We start from the raw sequence: 18,308 nt of genomic DNA, 5'->3' as shown, positions 1-18,308 counted from the left end.
CTGGGCACCAGTGGCCTCAGTTTGTGGTTATCTCAACATCCAGTGCCATTGGAAGCCATACCAAATGGTTGACCATGGCATTTCCTCTGTGTGGAGTACCTCACACAGTGTTTGGTGCCTTTAGCAATGCTGCTGGCACATGAATGTCTACATTTGCTTCCCCAGGATGATCCACAGGGATCAGATGACACACAAGCATGCCAATCAACATCCCAAAGGAGGTCCTCAACTTTTTCTGGGAGCATGTCCTACTTCCAGCGATCCATGCACATGTGGATGTTTCAAGTGCACTACATCTCTCTCACTCTGAAGGAAGTGCAGTTCAAGGCATGAAAGGGTGGCAAAACAAGAAGGCTGGTCAGCCAAAAGTGGTCCCCCTTTCTATGCAAGTGTTGAAGCAGATCCAGAAGACCATGGAGGCAATCATCCAAGAGGACCCTTTATGATTTGCAAACTATGGTTCCTTCTTCTTCGTCCTGGAATGCAAGGGAATCAAGTTGTGGATGAAAACCACCCTGTTGGGAGTGGTTCAAATGCTGGTCCAAGCTCTCCATGGACTTCCAGCTCTGGATTGGTCCCACATGGTAGACAGGGCCAATGGGGAGCTCTTGGTTGACTTGGGAATCTGTTAACTTCACCCAGCCTTAAGGCCTTGTGCCCAGTGTCAGAGACTATATTCAACAGCTAAGTAGTGACATTACCTTGTGCCCAGTGTCAGAGACTATATTCAACAGCTAAGTAGTGACATTACCTTGTGCCCAGTGTCAGAGACTGAAGAGAAAATACACTGGGCACACAGAACTGCTAAGTGTGCAAAAATGGTAAACAAAGGAAAACAAACAGTCACCACATACCACAACACTGTATAGTGTAGGAATGCAAAGTTAGACCATATTAGTGTAGCATATAACAGTAGAATAAATGAAAATGCAAACAGAGGTGCAGAGGCACCACTGTAACAGAATCAGCATCCACCCCACATGTGACAAAAAGCTCATGGGATTGTGGAGACTGGATGCCCTGGAAGCTTCCTTTGGGGCAGGTGGATATTTGCAAGGAAATGCCCACCACACTTGCATGCTTGGATGGTATGGGGGGATCCAAGCAGAGATGTCACAGGAGTGAGCATGCAAACTCACATTGCATTCAGAAGTGCTTATAATCTGGCCTATGAGGTGATCTGACCCAATGACAACAGCCCCACCTTTGTCATGGACAAGGATGCTTATTCCCTGAACAACAACTTCATTGGGGAATGCATGCAGGCCATCAACATGTATTCTGGAGATGCCAAGAAGAGGTCATATGGGGTGCAAGACAAGTACAGGATGAGTGGGGCTGCAGTGGAGCAGGCAATACTGGTGGTGCCACAAAGGGTGATGCATTTCCAAGCTCGATCATGCTCATATCTGATGCTTCCATCTTTGCAGATGGAAGAGCTTTTAGCCTCCAATCCCATTCTCTGGATTCTGACCAAAGTCTGGTTGGAATTTATGGCTAGACACATCAGGGCCCTCCAGTTGGCTCAGATCTCTCTCAAGGAACTGGAACCACCCAACCTTGGGATTCTGACTGGCATCATCTGCCACATGATATGGTGCACGTCCACCACTGCAATAATCCTCAACTTCCATGTGAGAAGTCCATGAGGAGAAGAGCATGCTGAGTCTGAATGATGAGATTGTTAAGATATCCCAATACTCAGCACTCTATGTGCAGAGTCAGTGCACATAGAGTGCTGAGTATTGGGATATCTTAACAATCTCATCATTCAGACTCAGCATGCTCTTCTCCTCATGGACTTCTCACATGGAAGTTGAGGATTATTGCAGTGGTGGACGTGCACCATATCATGTGGCAGATGATGCCAGTCAGAATCCCAAGGTTGGGTGGTTCCAGTTCCTTGAGAGAGATCTGAGCCAACTGGAGGGCCCTGATGTGTCTAGCCATAAATTCCAACCAGACTTTGGTCAGAATCCAGAGAATGGGATTGGAGGCTAAAAGCTCTTCCATCTGCAAAGATGGAAGCATCAGATATGAGCATGATCGAGCTTGGAAATGCATCACCCTTTGTGGCACCACCAGTATTGCCTGCTCCACTGCAGCCCCACTCATCCTGTACTTGTCTTGCACCCCATATGACCTCTTCTTGGCATCTCCAGAATACATGTTGATGGCCTGCATGCATTCCCCAATGAAGTTGTTGTTCAGGGAATAAGCATCCTTGTCCATGACAAAGGTGGGGCTGTTGTCATTGGGTCAGATCACCTCATAGGCCAGATTATAAGCACTTCTGAATGCAATGTGAGTTTGCCATGCTCACTCCTGTGACATCTCTGCTTGGATCCCCCCATACCATCCAAGCATGCAAGTGTGGTGGGCATTTCCTTGCAAATATCCACCTGCCCCAAAGGAAGCTTCCAGGGCATCCAGTCTCCACAATCCCATGAGCTTTTTGTCACATGTGGGGTGGATGCTGATTCTGTTACAGTGGTGCCTCTGCACCTCTGTTTGCATTTTCATTTATTCTACTGTTATATGCTACACTAATATGGTCTAACTTTGCATTCCTACACTATACAGTGTTGTGGTATGTGGTGACTGTTTGTTTTCCTTTGTTTACCATTTTTGCACACTTAGCAGTTCTGTGTGCCCAGTGTATTTTCTCTTCAGTCTCTGACACTGGGCACAAGGTAATGTCACTACTTAGCTGTTGAATATAGTCTCTGACACTGGCACAAGGTAATGTCACTACTTAGCTGTTGAATATAGTCTCTGACACTGGGCACAAGGCCTTAAGGCTGGGTGAAGTTAACAGATTCCCAAGTCAACCAAGAGCTCCCCATTGGCCCTGTCTACCATGTGGGACCAATCCAGAGCTGGAAGTCCATGGAGGAGAGCTTTGGACCAGCATTTGAACCACTCCCAACAGGGTGGTTTTCATCCACAACTTGATTCCCTTGCATTCCAGGACGAAGAAGAAGGAACCATAGTTTGCAAATCATAAAGGGTCCTCTTGGATGATTGCCTCCATGGTCTTCTGGATCTGCTTCAACACTTGCATAGAAAGGGGGACCACTTTTGGCTGACCAGCCTTCTTGGTTTTGCCACCCTTTCATGCCTTGAACTGCACTTCCTTCAGAGTGAGAGAGATGTATAGTGCACTTGAAACATCCACATGTGCATGGATCGCTGGAAGTAGGACATGCTCCCAGAAAAAGTTGAGGACCTCCTTTGGGATGTGATTGGCATGCTTGTGTGTCATCTGATCCCTGTGGATCATCCTGGGGAAGCAAATGTAGACATTCATGGTGCCAGCAGCATTGCTAAAGGCACCAAACACTGTGTGAGGTACTCCACACAGAGGAAATGCCATGGTCAACCATTTGGTATGGCTTCCAATGGCACTGGATGTTGAGATAACCACAAACTGAGGCCACTGGTGCCCAGTGTAAGAGACTAATATTCAAGGGAATACTGCATAAGACATACCTTGTGCCCAGTGTAAGAGACTGAAGAAAATTTCACTGGGCACACAACAGTAAGTGTGCAAACATGATAAACAAAGGTAAACAATAAATAAATGCAAACCAAGGACACTTAGAGTGAAGCTAAGTGTCCACTACATGCCTGTAGGGTGAGATAGAAATAGGAGAAAGGAAAAACATGATCTGAGGTGCACAGGCACCTGATATGAACAGGTATGGGAGCTGCTGGTGCAGTTTGGGTAGGTTTGGGAGGGAGAGGCACAGGTAGGGAAGGTGTGGAAGGGCGAGTGGACAAAGGGAAGTACCTCTCATCAAAATCAGCCCTTTCTGAGATTATTGTGCACTTTGTGGTGGGATTGTAGAATGTCCAGCCTTTGTAGCCATCAGGGTACCCTATAAAGACACACTTCTCCATGTGGGACTCCAGGGGTCACCTCTTGTCCTTTTGGATGTGCACATAGGCAGTACACCCCCAAACTCGAAGGTGGGAGACATCTGGCTTTCTCCCATGCCACAGTTCAAAGGGAGTTGCATTTTGAAGTGCTTCAGTAGGGCATCTGTTCCACACATGGACCAAGGAGGCTAGGCACTCTCCCCAGAAAGCCTTAGGAAGGCCAGACTCATCCAGCATTGCAGTAAGCTGCTCAGAGAGTAGTCTATTGCTTGCTCTGCCACTCCATTTTGCTGGGGTCGATTTTCTGACTGTGTGCTGGTGCTGGATTCCGCATTTGGTGGTAAAATTGATGAAGGCATTGCTCATATACTCCCCTCCCTTGTCATCTCGCACAATCTTTATTTTCCTTTCACTCTGGTTCTCAGCAAAGGCCTTGAAGGTCTTGAAGGCCTCAAAGATCTCAGACTTCGCTTTTCAGAGGCAAAACAAAGCAAAAGCAAGAGAAATCATCAATGAAGGTGACCCAATACTTGTAGCCAGTGAAGCAGGGGTGGCCTAAATAGTGCAAATCACTGTGGACAAGTTCCAGGGGCCAAGAAGCATGCCAGGAAGAGCTGGGAAAGGGCTTTGCATGCATCTTGCCAGCCAGGCAAGGTTCACAGATAGGATCAGGCACTTTGTTCAAGTCTAGGGTCATCCCAGTGACTAGATTTCGCTCCAGGAGGGACTTCACACCAGCCAGGTGGTGATGGATGAGTCTCCCGTGCCATAGGTTGAAATCCAGGGGCAAAGTGGTCGCTGCAGAGGCATATTCACTGAGGGGAACAGTCTCACCCTCCAGGAATGCAGAGTTGTTGTCCAAAATTCTTGCAATGAAGAGGGTAGGGCCAGGGCACTGCCTGAAGGACATCTGCGAAGACTTGATGCTGACAGTGAAGCCTTGTTGCGACAGAGATATATCACAGATAGTAGATTATTTCACAGGTCAGGGACATGTAGGACATTGGTAAATTCAACAGGCCAATGCTTCTGACCCCCCACCACAGGCTCAAACACTACTGACCCCACCCCAGCTGTGTAGACAATTTTGTTGTCTGCTAGACACACAGGAAGGCATTTTTGGCTGTAATTTCACAGCCAGTGTTGATGAGGTGTCATATGAGAAGTGGTGCCTGTATCTGCATTCCAATGCACATCAGCATCGAGCTGGAGGGGGCAGAGGGGAGAGGAGGGGTTAAGGGAATGAAAACTTGCATTTCTAGTGAATTGTACTGCTTGGGATGCGCTCTGGTTTGATGAGGAGGTTGTTGTTGCTGTCCCAGTTGCTGGGGAAGAAGCAGATGAGGTAGAGGCTTGATTTGCAGTATTGGCACTTTTCCTGTCCTTCTTATTCTTCCTAGAGTGATAATAAGCCTTTGATCTTTCCAGGTTTGGACACTTGTGGACACAGTGGCCTGAATAATCACAGAACTCGCAAGGCAATGAAGGTGAGCACTTGCAAATTGCAGAGGAGCTCACTAGTGCGGTCGCTGATGTCCCTGCATCAGGGCAGTGCTTGCACTGCGATTCTTCAGCCAGGACTGCTGCTTTGAGTTTGTCCTTGTCCAGAGATTGGAACAGAAGGAGAGAAGAGGCAAAATGAGAGTAATCTTCACCTAGAGAGCACACCATAGCCATACAGACAAGTTCATTGTCCATAATCCTTGATGCAATATGGAGTAGTAGAGTCCTTGGGGCGCAATTGTTGAATTTTGGACATGGAATCTTTGATTCTAGCGATTAAGGATGACAGGGACTCATCTGGGGGCTTCCTGATCGAAAAGAAGTCATCCCAAGCATTAAAGCGAGCTCCAGGGTGTTGCTGGAGGTGGATGGAGGCTAGAGTTGACCAGATTTGGACAGGGTGATCCTGTACAGCATCTACATGGGTTCTCTGCTCACTAGAAAGTGCTAGGTAAAGCTCCCCAGCTGCCCTGTCTGCTCTAAGGTCCCACTTGGCCTGAGCTTCAACTTTGGAGTCATCAGGGCACTTTTCCAGACCACTAACAATGGTCCAGAGCCCTTTTGTGTGCAGGAAAGCCTTCATTTTGCCTTTCCAGGTCAAGTAGTTGGAGGCAGTGAGTTTAGTGACAGAGGGCGACAAGTTGGCATGGTCTTCAGCCATGGTGGCGAATTTTGAGTGGACAGGAGAAGGATGGGGTGGATGGGGTGAGTCTGGAAGCTGGGAGCTCAAAGAATGAGCTGTAGTGAGTGAGTGTGTGGTCATACTCAAATTTATCATATACCATCAGAGAAAGCATTTGTCAGGTTGCTACATCATGGATAGCCTTGCTGACACTGGTAAATGTGGTTAAGACATGGTGGACAATGGCGAACATCACCTAGCAAAATATAGACTGGGGGAGATCAGGTGGTCATGTGCAAACTTATCATATACCATCAGAGTCGGTGTTCATCAGATTTCTACCACTGCAGATGGTCTTACTGACATTGGTAAAGGTGGTCAAGACATGATGAACAATGACAAACATGGTCTAACAAAATATAAACAGGGGGAGGTCATGTTGCAAGTGTAGTACTCCAGCACTCAGCAATGCTAGTCCCTACTAGCACTTGGTGGCTAAACCACACCAAGTAAGCCTAGATACCTTGACCAAATAGCTCAGTGGTTAGAGCACCTGGTCAAAACCTGGGAGGTCCAGGGTTCAATCCCCTGTCTGGTCACATTTATTGCAACAGGTCAGGCGGTCCTGCTCAAACTTATCATATACCATTGACACAAGTGTTCATCAGGTTCCTACCACTGTGGATAGTCTTTGTAACATTGGTAAAGGGGTTTAGGAGATGGGGAACAGTGAAGAATGTGGTCTAGCAAAAAATAGACTGCGGGAAGTCAGGTGGTCATGCTCAAATTTATCATATACCATCAGACCCAGTGTTCATTGGGTTTCTACCACTGTAGATAGTCTTACAGACATTGGTAAAGGCAGTTAAGACATGATGAGCAATGGCAAACATCACCTAGCAAAATGTAGAAAGGGGGGGGTCAGGTGGTCATACTCAAATTTATCATATACCATCAGAGAAAGCATTTGTCAGGTTGCTACATCATGGATAGTCTTGCTGACATTGGTAAATGTGGTTAAGACATGGCGGACAATGGTGAACATTGCCTAGCAAAATATAGACTTGGGGAGGTCAGGTGGTCATGCACAAACTTATCATATACCATCAGTCAGAGCTTGTCGGATTTCTACCACTGTGGATGGTCTTACTGACATTGGTAAAGGTGGTCAAGACATGACAAACAATGGCTACCATCACCTAGCAATCTCCATGTACTTCCTGATGTCCCTTTTGAACTTATCAATTTCCCTCAGAAGTTGTTTAAATAAGGTTCCATTATTGGTATACTCTATCGGTGTCACCCATTCCATTTTCCTTCTGCTTCTCTTCCTTTTGATTTACTACAATGAGGGGGTCCTCCTTTGGCTTAATGTGATCAAGAAGTCATGAAGCAGGTGGGGCAAGGAATTTGCTGAACTGTTGATTGAGAAGGTGATGGTATGCTCCTCTGGTAACCACTTCTAAAACCTCTGAATACCCACACTCAAGCATATTGATCATTATAACTTATGTCTGATGCTCTGTGGATTTCAGACAACAGCCCAAAATACTTAACTTGTTCTGGTGAGCACCTGTCAATGTGGTCCCCTTCATGGAAGACATCAAGTACCCTAACAATGTCCAGGTAGTCACTTGCTGCAATTGGTAGTTGCAGCTTGTCATCCCAGGCAGTGGCAACCATGGCAAGGAGATCAAGGGTGGCATGGTGTGCCCCATTGGAATAGGTTGTGATGGCAGTGTGAAGGTCAGGAGTTCAGGGAGCATTGGTGGGGTTGCTCATGGCTCCTCTTTTATTGGCATCATGGTCAGACTTCTCTTTATTCTTTCCCTTTCCTTTGGGCTTACTGACTCCACTGGGGGAGCCTCTGGGCTGGGGAGAGGGTACCTGGAGTTGTGAGACTGGGGACAAGGCATCCAAGTCAGGAACATGGGTGTCAGACAACAGGGGAGGGGATGTTGATGTTCACATTAGGTGCCTGTGCACCTCAGAGTTTGCATTTCTTACTTTGTTATGTTTCCTATTAACCCTACAACTAGCATTGGACACTTGGCTTCACTCTAAGTGTCCTTGGTTTGTTTCTGTTTATTGTTTATCTTTGTTTATCATTTTTGTGTACTTACTACTGTGTGCCCAGTGAAGTTTTCCTTCAGTCTCTTACACTGGGCACCAGGTATATTGTCTGTAGTATTTTACTCAATTTCAGTCTCTTACACTGGGCACCAGTGGCCTGAAGCTGTGGTTATATGAACATGTGGTTATATGAACAGTTGAATAGACAGCAACAGGGGGCATGAGTAATTTGGGCCAGTCACTTGTGGGGTCATAATGTTACAGTGGTGCCTCTGCACCTCTGTTCACATTTTCATTTATTCTACTGTTATATGCTACACTAATATGCTCTAAGTTTGCATTCCTACACTATACAGTGTTGTGGTATGTTGTGACTGGTTGTTTTCCTTTGTTTACCATTTTTGTGCACTTAGCAGTTGTGTGTGCCCAGTGTATTTTCTCTTCAGTCTCTGACACTGGGCACAAGGCTACTGTGTGGGATATTTTAACAGATAAAGGGGTTCACAGGGGAGGTCAGCATAGTTGTTTTCAGTATTAACAGGATGAGGGGAGTCCATTTAACTTCTGAGGTGATGAACAAGTTTGTACTGGTTGAGGGCTTCCAATGCATGGTCCTTTATATGTTCCTTGGGCTCCCAAGTATTTGATGAATGAGGGAACCCTTTCCATTTGACCAGATATTTTCATTTACCTTGGTGGCCACCAGTGTTGTGATTAATTATTGACTTGACCTCTGATTCAATTTCATCATCCACTAATTCAGGCAATGGTGCTGTGGGCACAGCACCATAAATGTCATTTTCAGTGAATGGGAAGATGTGAGATGCATGAAACACTGGATGGACTTTCCAAGTTGATGGCAACTCCAATTGGAAAGTGACTGGTGACACCACTTGAGTCACTTTGAAGGGTCTGAGACATTGGGGTGCAATCTTGTCACACTGGTTTCTGATCCTAAGATGTCTGACATCAAGGAGAACTTGATCTCTGACTTTAGGTGGGCTATAGGTTCCTTTGGTGCACAAATGCATCAAATCCTGTGCCTTTTTGTGTGCAAGAACAGTGACATCCCTGTTTGATGCAAGTTGTTCTAGTCTTTCATCTACTGAAGGGACAGTGGTGAGTTGTTTTTCTGGATAAGGTGATGGGTCATAGCCCAGGATGAGGGAGAAGGGGGTCATGTTGTGCATGGAGTGTACCCTGGAATTATGAGTGAACTCAGCCAAAGGTAACTTTGCAGACCAAGGGTTTGGGGCTTCTGCACAGTATAATTGTAAGTATCCTTCCACCTCCTGGTTTACCCTTTTGCTTTCTCTGTTGGTTTGGGGATGGTACCCAGTTGAAAGTTTGGCAGTAACCCCTATCACCTTGTACAGTTCTTTCATAAAGGATGATGTGAACTGCAGACCATGACCTGAGATTACAGACTCCAGGATACCAAACCAGGAGTAAATGAACTGATGGAAGAGTCAGGCAACTCTGACAGAGTCAATTGTTTTGTGACATGGGATGAACAGGGCAGTTTTCATAAGACCCTGATCAACAATCATGAGAATGGAGTCATACTTCTGTTCTCCTGAAATGGGGAGATCTGTGATGAGATCCATAGATATTTGTTGGAACAGGAACACAGGTTTAGGAGTGGAATGAGGGATCATGGGTGGTGTTGGCAGGTGTGTTATGACCTTGGTGGTTTGGCACATGGGACATCCAGCAATGTAGGCTTTGATATCTTTCCCCACACCTTCCCATTAGACCTCCTTGTACATTTTGGCAAACATTGCCTTTTTGTCCTGGGTGTCCAGGCTGATTCATGATCATGATAAGAGCACATGCAGTGTTTGCAGTCATTAGGGGGGATATACAACCAAGTCATTCTGAACTGTTTTGTTCCATCTTCCTCAATTGTTATGTTGTCCTTTGGTTCTGGCCCTGTAGAGTCTTTTGGTATATTGTTCCTGACATGCTCATACAGTTCTGCAGAGATCACATATACTCCCTGAGCTCCTTTGTTGATGTTCCTCAAAGGGCAAGCATCAGGCAGCCTATTCTCCTTTGGTTTTTCCTCAGGTGGGCAAGAATATGGCTTGGAGTTATCTTTGCTATGATCAAGTTTAGCTGGAAGATGTCCAATGCGAGTTAAATGGTTTATTTTCTGTTGTTGTTGTATTTTTGTAAGTGAAAAAGTAGGTGAAACAAGGTGAATTTGAGGATCCACCCCCTCTGAAAGCCAAAGGTTCATCAGGAGAACTGCCTGCAGGACAAAGTGTCAGTGGGTACCTGCAGGTGACCAGCCTGCCACAAGAAATGAAGAGGGTAGGATTGGATGGTTGCAGCCCATTGAGCCTGCCACAGAGTTAACTGCTGTGGCTTGCAGTAGTATTCCAGGTTTTTGTGATCAGTAAAGACCACCATAGGCTTGACTGGGGACAAAAGATAGTGGTGGAAGGCTTTGAGAGCATGGATTATGGCTAGCATTTCCAGGTTGTAAACCTGATAGTGTTGCTCAGCTCCTACCAAGGATTGAGAAAGATACAAGCACAGATGCCACTTGTTATCAACTCCTTTCTGGGCAAGTACCACCCCAGTTCCAAGTTTCGAGGCATCAGTGAAGAGTGCAAAGGGTTTTGAAAAATCAGGGATAATGAGGACCAGAGATGAACATAACAAAGACTTGAGTTTCTCAAAGGCAGTATTCCACTCCAGAGTCCATTGGTAGGACACCCCTTTCTTCATTTGGTTGTGGAGGGGTCTAGTGACACTTGAGAAGGAAGGGATAAACTTTCAGTAGAAGTTGCAGAATCCAAGGAACCAGTGGAGCCCTGTAGGATTGTCTGGGGCTTCCCATGTGGAAATGGTGTTGGTCTTCATAGGCAAAGTTTCCAGATGCCCCTTTCCTATAATCATTCCAAGGAATTTGACTTCTTCAGCTTCAAAACAGTACTTGCTGATCTTGAGGCACAGCTCTTCCTTCTCATAGATCTTCAGGAACTCCCAGACATGTTGCCATAGTTCCTCTAGAGTCTTGGCATGGACAACATCATCATCCATGTACCCTACTTGTTTTCCTCTTTGAGATTTGAAGGTTTTATCCATGTACCTTTGAAAAGAAGGGGGTGAGTTACATTGACCAAAGAACATTACCATAGGCTTGAACAATCCTTGCAGTGTGATAAATGCTCCTTTCCATTCATCCCCTTCTTTGACTCAGAGGTTAGTAAAACCCCAATGAATATCAAACTTAGTGTAATATTTTGATTCAACCAGTTTGTTGAACAAGGCTTGAGCATTTGGCAATGGATGTGCATCCTGAACAGTGAATGAGTTGAGGTAGTGGTAGTCTTGGATCAGCCACTTCTTTCCATCCTTCTTCACAACAAGGCATACTGGTGCTGCTTGAGGGGACATTGACAGGTGAATTTTTTTACATTTGAGATATTTGTCCAGGAATTCATCTAAGACCTTTAGTTCATCAGGAGACATTGGGTACACTGCTGCCTTTTTGGGTTTGAATTCTTCTTTTAAGCAAATTTCATGATCCAGGCCAGGCCTATGTTTCAGCAGTGGAATGTGGTCTTCAGCAAAAACCTTGGCAAATTCCTTGTACTTTTCAGGAAGCTGGACTTCCTCTTTGCTAGAAGCAATAGCCACCTCTAGTTCTGTAGATAGAGTAGTTTTGTTAATTTGGACTTCCAAGGGAGGGCCAGGAGATTCCTTTACATGTTAATATAACCACAATCTGAGGCCACTTGTGCCCAGTGTAAGAGACTGAAGAAAATTTCACTGGGCGCGCGGCAGTAAGTGTGCAAAAATAATAAACAAATGTAAACAATAAACAAATGCAAACCAAGGACACTTAGAGCGAAGCTAAGTGTCCACTACATGTCTGTAGGGTTAGATAGAAATAACACAAAGGAAAAATGCAGTCTGAGGTGCACAGGCACCTAATATGAACATTACACTCCTTGCATCCAAAGATACTTTCTGTTGGATTTTAGTTTTTTCCTTGGGATGTACATACCCATCATCCCAGCACATAATCTTCCCAGTTTCCCAGTTCATACATGGCTTGAATTCTTTAAGGAAGGGCATCCCTAAGAGGATATGTTCTTTTCCTACAAGAGGACTGATGTAGCATTTGACCCTTATTGTGCAGTTCTTGATTTCCATTTTCAGGGTTACCTTGTGGGTTACCCATTCTTTGTCTTTCCCAGTGAAGGACATAGTCTTAAACTTTTGTTCCAACCTATACATTGGGATCTTGAGCTTTTGGACCATCCTTTCAGAAATCAATGAAACCTTGGCACCAGAGTCAATGCATGCCCAGATACCTGCATTGAAGTTGGGCAAAATGACCAATCCAAGCAGAGAGTGGATTTGCATAGAGGATTCATCATCTATAGAAGTACATTTAGCCAACAACACAGAAACAGGACTGACTGTAGCAGGTGATTCAGCAGTCCTCTTTAAACACCCAGCAATTTCCTTTCCTCCTTGTTAGCTTCCCTGTTGCCCACATAGGCAGTCTTGGTACTGTCCTTGGCAACTACTATACAAACATTGGAAAGTTGCTTCTTCTTACAGTCACATTTGATGTGACTGACTTCTTGGCAATTATAGCATTCAATTTCCAAACTGGAATAACATACATTTTGTTTTCATTTGTCCATGTCCATTGCATTGGGATCTCAATGATTGCTGTGATAGGATATGAGCCTTCACTCATGTTGCAATTCATTTCCTTCTAACATGTGCTTTGTGGCCAAGGCTATCCTTGCTTCTCCCACAGCCTGAATCCATTTGATCACTATGATCAGCATTCCTCTGGAATTTAAAATCTGGTTGTGATATTCCTTGGACAGACCTTTCCCAAAGAAGATTCCAGCTTCCCAAGATTCTTCCTTCAACTAGGCCTTATTGACCAGACCCATAAACTCTGCAATGTATGCTTCCAACTCCCTTTTCTCCTGCTTGATGTCCAATAGACAAAGTATAGTGAGTGTGGTTTGGTCACCAGACTCAAAAGTTGCCTTGAGTCATTCAATGATGTTTTTAAAGTCACCAAGGTAGCAGATAGTTCCATCAGACAACTTGTGTTCATTTTGATAATTCTCTGTGAATGATACTGCTGCTCCCTTCATAATATAAGTAAGAGCAAAGGAAATCTTGAGAGCTTCCATGTTGTATACATGTTGATTCAAGGCTAAGTAGCCTTCCACTTGGGTAAGCCAAGTTTGGAGCCCATTGTGGCTTCCATCAAATTCTCCAGGTTGCCTGACATTAAATTCCTGACCACCATTGGGTGATTGCCCATAGTGGTAATCTTCATCATCCTTGTTTTGGCTTCTTCCCTTACTGCCCCCACCAGTGGAGGGCTCTGAGGGAACCACCTTTCTGAAGTTTCTGGCATACCACTCTTGTAATGCTGTGTCAGTAGGCATCCCTCAAGGAAACAGGTCATTTGCAATAACAGACTGGTGAAACTCCTCTTCCAATTGTGCCCATAAGTCCTCCATTCTCTGTTCCACCTCTGCCTCAGAGTATTGATGAGGGGGCATTTCCAGAACAGACTCTCCATGACCTTGAGTTATGGACATACTTCCTGTCACTTCTTGTTCTTCTTTGAGGACTGATCTGAAAGAAGTTTCAGACTTCTGATTGTCTTCTTCTGAACTACATGCTACTTCAGTTTCTCAGAACTGAGAGAAATAAGATAGATGTGGATTGGTAGCAGTTACTGAGGGACCTCATTGACCAAAGGACAGTATAGGGGAACTGATTCCAAGTCCTCTAGAGATGGGTAACCTAGGGGGAACAGGTGGTTTCTGCTTCTGAGGGTTAGACACTTTAATGGATAGTGACAATGAAGGCTGAGGGAGGAATTATATTCCAAAGAAAACCTGTCAGTAAAGGTGTTGTTTGTTGGACAAGTCTGAAGTCTAGGGAGGTGATCTATTAAAGCCTAGTGGCTGCCTGTAGACTGATGTATTTGGTTGAGTTGGGAAAGGTGTTCTTCTGTGCTTGCTTGCACAATGGAAGAACAAAGGCAAGTTAGTCTTTATGCATAGGGAGACAATGAGCCTTCATAAGACCACAAGAGTTTTTTGATTTTGTTATGCCCAAGCCAAGTGACTTTGTCAAATGGACTAGTCATGAGTGACATGAAGGGGAGACTATGGGCCAAACTTGTCATAACCCCTATGGCTCAGTTATTAACAATATCCAACAGAGGTTTATTCTGCTGGTGAGTTCTTCTGAGATTGTGACAGGGAATAAATGAGGATGAAGTTAAAGGAATTAGCTGAGTTGCAAGCTATCAAAAAACTGAGGATACATGGTATGGTACAGCTGTATAAATACCTCAGAACAAAAGTACCCTACTGGTCATGCCATCTAGGTGGTAAGTATCTGCAGCAGTAAACAATGAAATTTAAAAGAGTCATATGGTGTCAAAGATAGGGTTACTAAGGAAATGAAGGCTATACTGGCCATGCCATCAATGCACAGTGAGGAGCCTGACACTGGAACAAGAAGTAAACAATCAGAACAATAAACACAAGTCAGAGATGAAATGTGAAATTGATCATTCATCAAAGATGGGAGTGGAACACTGGATCACCTACAGATGTGCAGCATTGGAAGGTATTGGAAACACAATGACTTCCAACAGTCCAGGTTGTTCTTTGAGCACAGACATGCCCATGTAGACAACAATGGCTAAGGTTGCAAGAAGTCATGTGATGCATGTGACTGCAAAAAGTCAAAAAATGAAAGATTCTCTACACAGGCATAACAGTTTCCTGTGGCATCCTTCTTGGCCTGGAACACCAATTTTGAACCTATGACATTTGCACCAGGTGGTAAGTCAAGTTCCCGAGTTCCTGCAACTCCTAATGTCACTAACTCCTCTCTTATTCCATCTTCCCATTGCAGCCAATCAGGACAGTGACAAGCTTCAGCTAGCAAGCTGGGCTCAAGAGCTTCTGTCTCAGAGTGATCTCATCCATAACCATAGCAAGGTCAACATATCTGGTCGAGTTGTGGTGGCCAAGTACATCAGAGCACCCACAGCAGATAGATAGGGCACCTGGCACATTTGTTTGACTTCCTGAGGGTTCTGAGGCAATTGCTGGTGAGATAGCCAAAGATTGGGTTCCATAGGTGTGGAAATGGGCTTACAGTCTGCCATTCCAAACCTGGTCAAGACATCCAGGCAGTATTGTCGCTGGGAGATGGATATGGAGCGATTGGGGTGGTCTCTGTCGATTTTGATCCCCAGGAGTTGAGTTGTGGGGCCCAGATCATGAATGTGGAAGTGCTGGCTCAGTTGTGAGATAAAGGAGTCGATAGCAGTCTCAGATTTCGATGCTAGGGTCATATCATCCACAAACTGTTAAGATATCCCAATACTCAGCACTATGTGCACAGAGTCAGTAACTAAATTGTTGTTTATGTAGCTTTACACACCTATGTGCACAGAGTCAGTAACTAAAGAACAAGAGACTCTGTACACAGTAAAAATGCGAACACTGAACAAACAAAGAACAACTGAGTAAAATAAGTGAACACATCATTAATATGGAAGGTGGTGTTGCAAGTGTAGTACTCCAGCACTCAGCAATGCTAGTCCCTACTAGCACTTGGTGGTTAAACCACACCAAGTAAGCCTAGATACCTTGACCAAATAGCTCAGTGGTTAGAGCACCCGGTCGAAACCTGGGAGGTCCAGGGTTCAATCCCCTGTCTGGTTGCATTTATTGCAACAGGTGGGGACCTAGTCCTAGCATCTGACAGAAGGTGATCACCTTGGCCTTGGACAGTGGTTTGGTCATCAGGTCAGCAGCCTGGGCATCAGTGGGGACAAAAGTGGGCACAATAAGGTTGTCCTAGACTGCATCTCTGAGCCAGTAGAAGATAGAGCAATGACATGTTGAAGCTTGGAACACCAGGAGATTGCACCAGTACCCATCTTGACAACATATCCACCTGTAGAGCGACCAGTATCCTTGCAGCCACCATGATCTGCATCAGAGAAGGTGGTGAAGGGCGCAGAGGTTGAAGGATCAGGAGAATAGGTCAGGGAATAGTCCAGAGTACCCCTGATATAGTGCATTAGGTGCTTCACAGCCTGCCAATGAGCCCAGCCAGGATTGGAGTTGAATCTGGCCAGAACTCCAACAGTATAGGTGATGTCTGGGTGGGTAGTGGTGGCAAGGTACATCAGAGCACCTACAGTGGAGAGATGTTCATATTAGGTGCCTGTGCACCTCAGACCGCATTTTCCTTTTGTTTTATCTCTGACTAACCCTACACACATGTAGTGGACACTTAGCTTCACTCTAAATGTCCTTGGTTGGCTTTTATTTACTATTTACATTTGTTTATCATTTTTGCGCACTTACTGCTCTGTGCCCAGTGAAATTTTCTTCAGTCTCTTACACTGGGCACCAGGTACAGTCCTGTATTACTTTACTCAATATTAGTCTCTTAAACTGGGCACCAGGTACAGTGATAAAATCACCCAGTCTTAAGGCCTTGTGCCCAGTGTCAGAGACTAAATTCAACAGCTAAGTAGTGACATTACCTTGTGCCCAGTGTCAGAGACTGAAGAGAAAATACACTGGGCAAATACAACTGCTAAGTGCGCAAAAATGGTAAACAAGGGAAAACAAACAGTCACAACATATCACAACACTGTATAGTGTAGGAATGCGAAGTTAGACCATATTAGTGTAGCATATAACATTAGAATAAATGAAAATGTGAACAGAGGTGCAGAGGCACCACTGTAACACTCCCCCCTGAATGTGCACCTTTGGAGAGTCAAGTACTCCCCCTTGATGCGCCAAGTCCCAGCATCTTGCAGAACTCCATGACGTTGGTGCAGTGTAGCGGTTTGGTGAGGAGATCAGCAGCCTGGTTAGTCGTAGGGACGAAAACAGGTGAAATGAGGTTGCCTTGGACTGCATCTCTGAGCCAGAAGTAGCAGAGGTCCAGCTGCTTCATCCTCCCATGATGTTCTGGGTTTTTCACCACAGAAATCGCCGATTGGTTGTCCATGTGCAAGGTAGAAGGGTTAGGGAGTGAAAAACCAATTTCTTGAAGGAGATTTCGCATCCACTTTATCTCCTTGCCAGCCTGGACAGCTGCCTGTTCATATTAGGTGCCTGTGCACCTCAGGACTGCATTTCTCCTCTGTGTTATTTCTATCTAACCCTACAGACATGTAGTGGACACTTAGCTTCGCTCTAAGTGTCCTTGGTTTGCTTTTGTTTATTGTTTACCTTTGTTTATCATTTTTGCGCACTTACTGTTGTGTGCCCAGTGAAATTTTCTTCAGTCTCTTACACTGGGCACAAGGTATGTCTTATGTAGTATTCCCTTGAATAAAAGTCTCTTACACTGGGCACAAGTGGCCTCAGTTTGTGGTTATCTCAACAGGTTATGAGCCCCGCGCTCTAGGATGCTCAGCACTCGTTGGTTGCCACGTAATCCACCTCTGCGCAAAACCTCGACCCAAAGGAACCACACACTCACTCGCTACAGCTCAATCTTCAAGCTCCCAGCTTCCAGACTCACCCCATCCACCCTATCCTTCTCCTCTTGACTCGAAATTCGCCACCATGGCTGAGGACCATGCCAACTCATCGCCCTCCATTGCTAAACTCACTGCCTCCAACTACTTGACCTGGAAAGGCGAAATGAAGGCGTTCCTGCGCACAAAAGGGCTCTGGACCATTGTTAGTGGTCTGGAAAAGTGCCCTGATGACTCCAAAGTCGAAGCTCAGGCCAAATGGGACCTTAGAGCGGACAGGGCAGCTGGAGAACTCTACCTGGCACTTTCTAGTGAGCAGAGGACCCATGTAGATGCTGTGCAGGATGATCCTGTACAGATCTGGAACACCCTGGCCTCCATCCACCTCCAGCAGCGCCCTGGAGCTTGTTTTAATGCCTGGGATGACTTCTTTTCAATCAGGAAGGCCCCAGATGAGTCCCTGTCCTCCCTAATTGCTAGAATTGAAGATTCCATGTCCAAAATCCAGGAATTGCGCCCTAGGGATCCCTCTACCCCCTACTCCATCAAGGACTTGGACAATGAACTTGTCTGCATGGCTATGGTTCGCTCTCTAGGCGAAGAATATGCGCATTTTGCGTCCTCCTTACTCCTATTCCACTCTCTGGACAAAGAGAAACTAAAAGAGGCATTCTTGGCTGAAGAATCGCAGCG

At 45.4% G+C, this 18,308-nt stretch overlaps 1 protein-coding gene and 2 non-coding genes across 3 annotated transcripts; 2 read left to right on the top strand and 1 right to left on the bottom strand.

Annotated features, from left to right (window-relative positions):
• Positions 1–1,442: 1,442 nt before the first annotated feature.
• Positions 1,443–2,232, bottom strand: F5J12DRAFT_786950 (uncharacterized protein; the record flags this gene model as incomplete). Its single annotated transcript, XM_051743562.1, has 3 exons — positions 1,443–1,622; positions 1,810–2,013; positions 2,068–2,232. The coding sequence occupies 3 exons, from the start codon at positions 2,230–2,232 to the stop codon at positions 1,443–1,445; spliced, it is 549 nt and encodes a 182-aa protein (XP_051594750.1).
• A 4,301-nt stretch (positions 2,233–6,533) lies between these two features.
• Positions 6,534–6,606, top strand: F5J12DRAFT_t200. The gene has a single exon. It is a non-coding gene; the product is annotated as a tRNA-Phe (tRNA).
• A 9,152-nt stretch (positions 6,607–15,758) lies between these two features.
• Positions 15,759–15,831, top strand: F5J12DRAFT_t201. Its single transcript has one exon. It is a non-coding gene; the product is annotated as a tRNA-Phe (tRNA).
• Positions 15,832–18,308: the final 2,477 nt, after the last annotated feature.

The sequence above is a fragment of the Pisolithus orientalis genome (genome assembly GCF_024613125.1).
Source record: "Pisolithus orientalis strain OTSU chromosome Unknown F5J12scaffold_77, whole genome shotgun sequence".
In the NCBI taxonomy this organism is placed as follows: Eukaryota; Fungi; Basidiomycota; class Agaricomycetes; order Boletales; family Pisolithaceae; genus Pisolithus; species Pisolithus orientalis.
The sequence above is the reverse complement of the archived record's forward strand: the minus strand, read 5'-3'. Positions and strand labels throughout refer to the sequence as shown.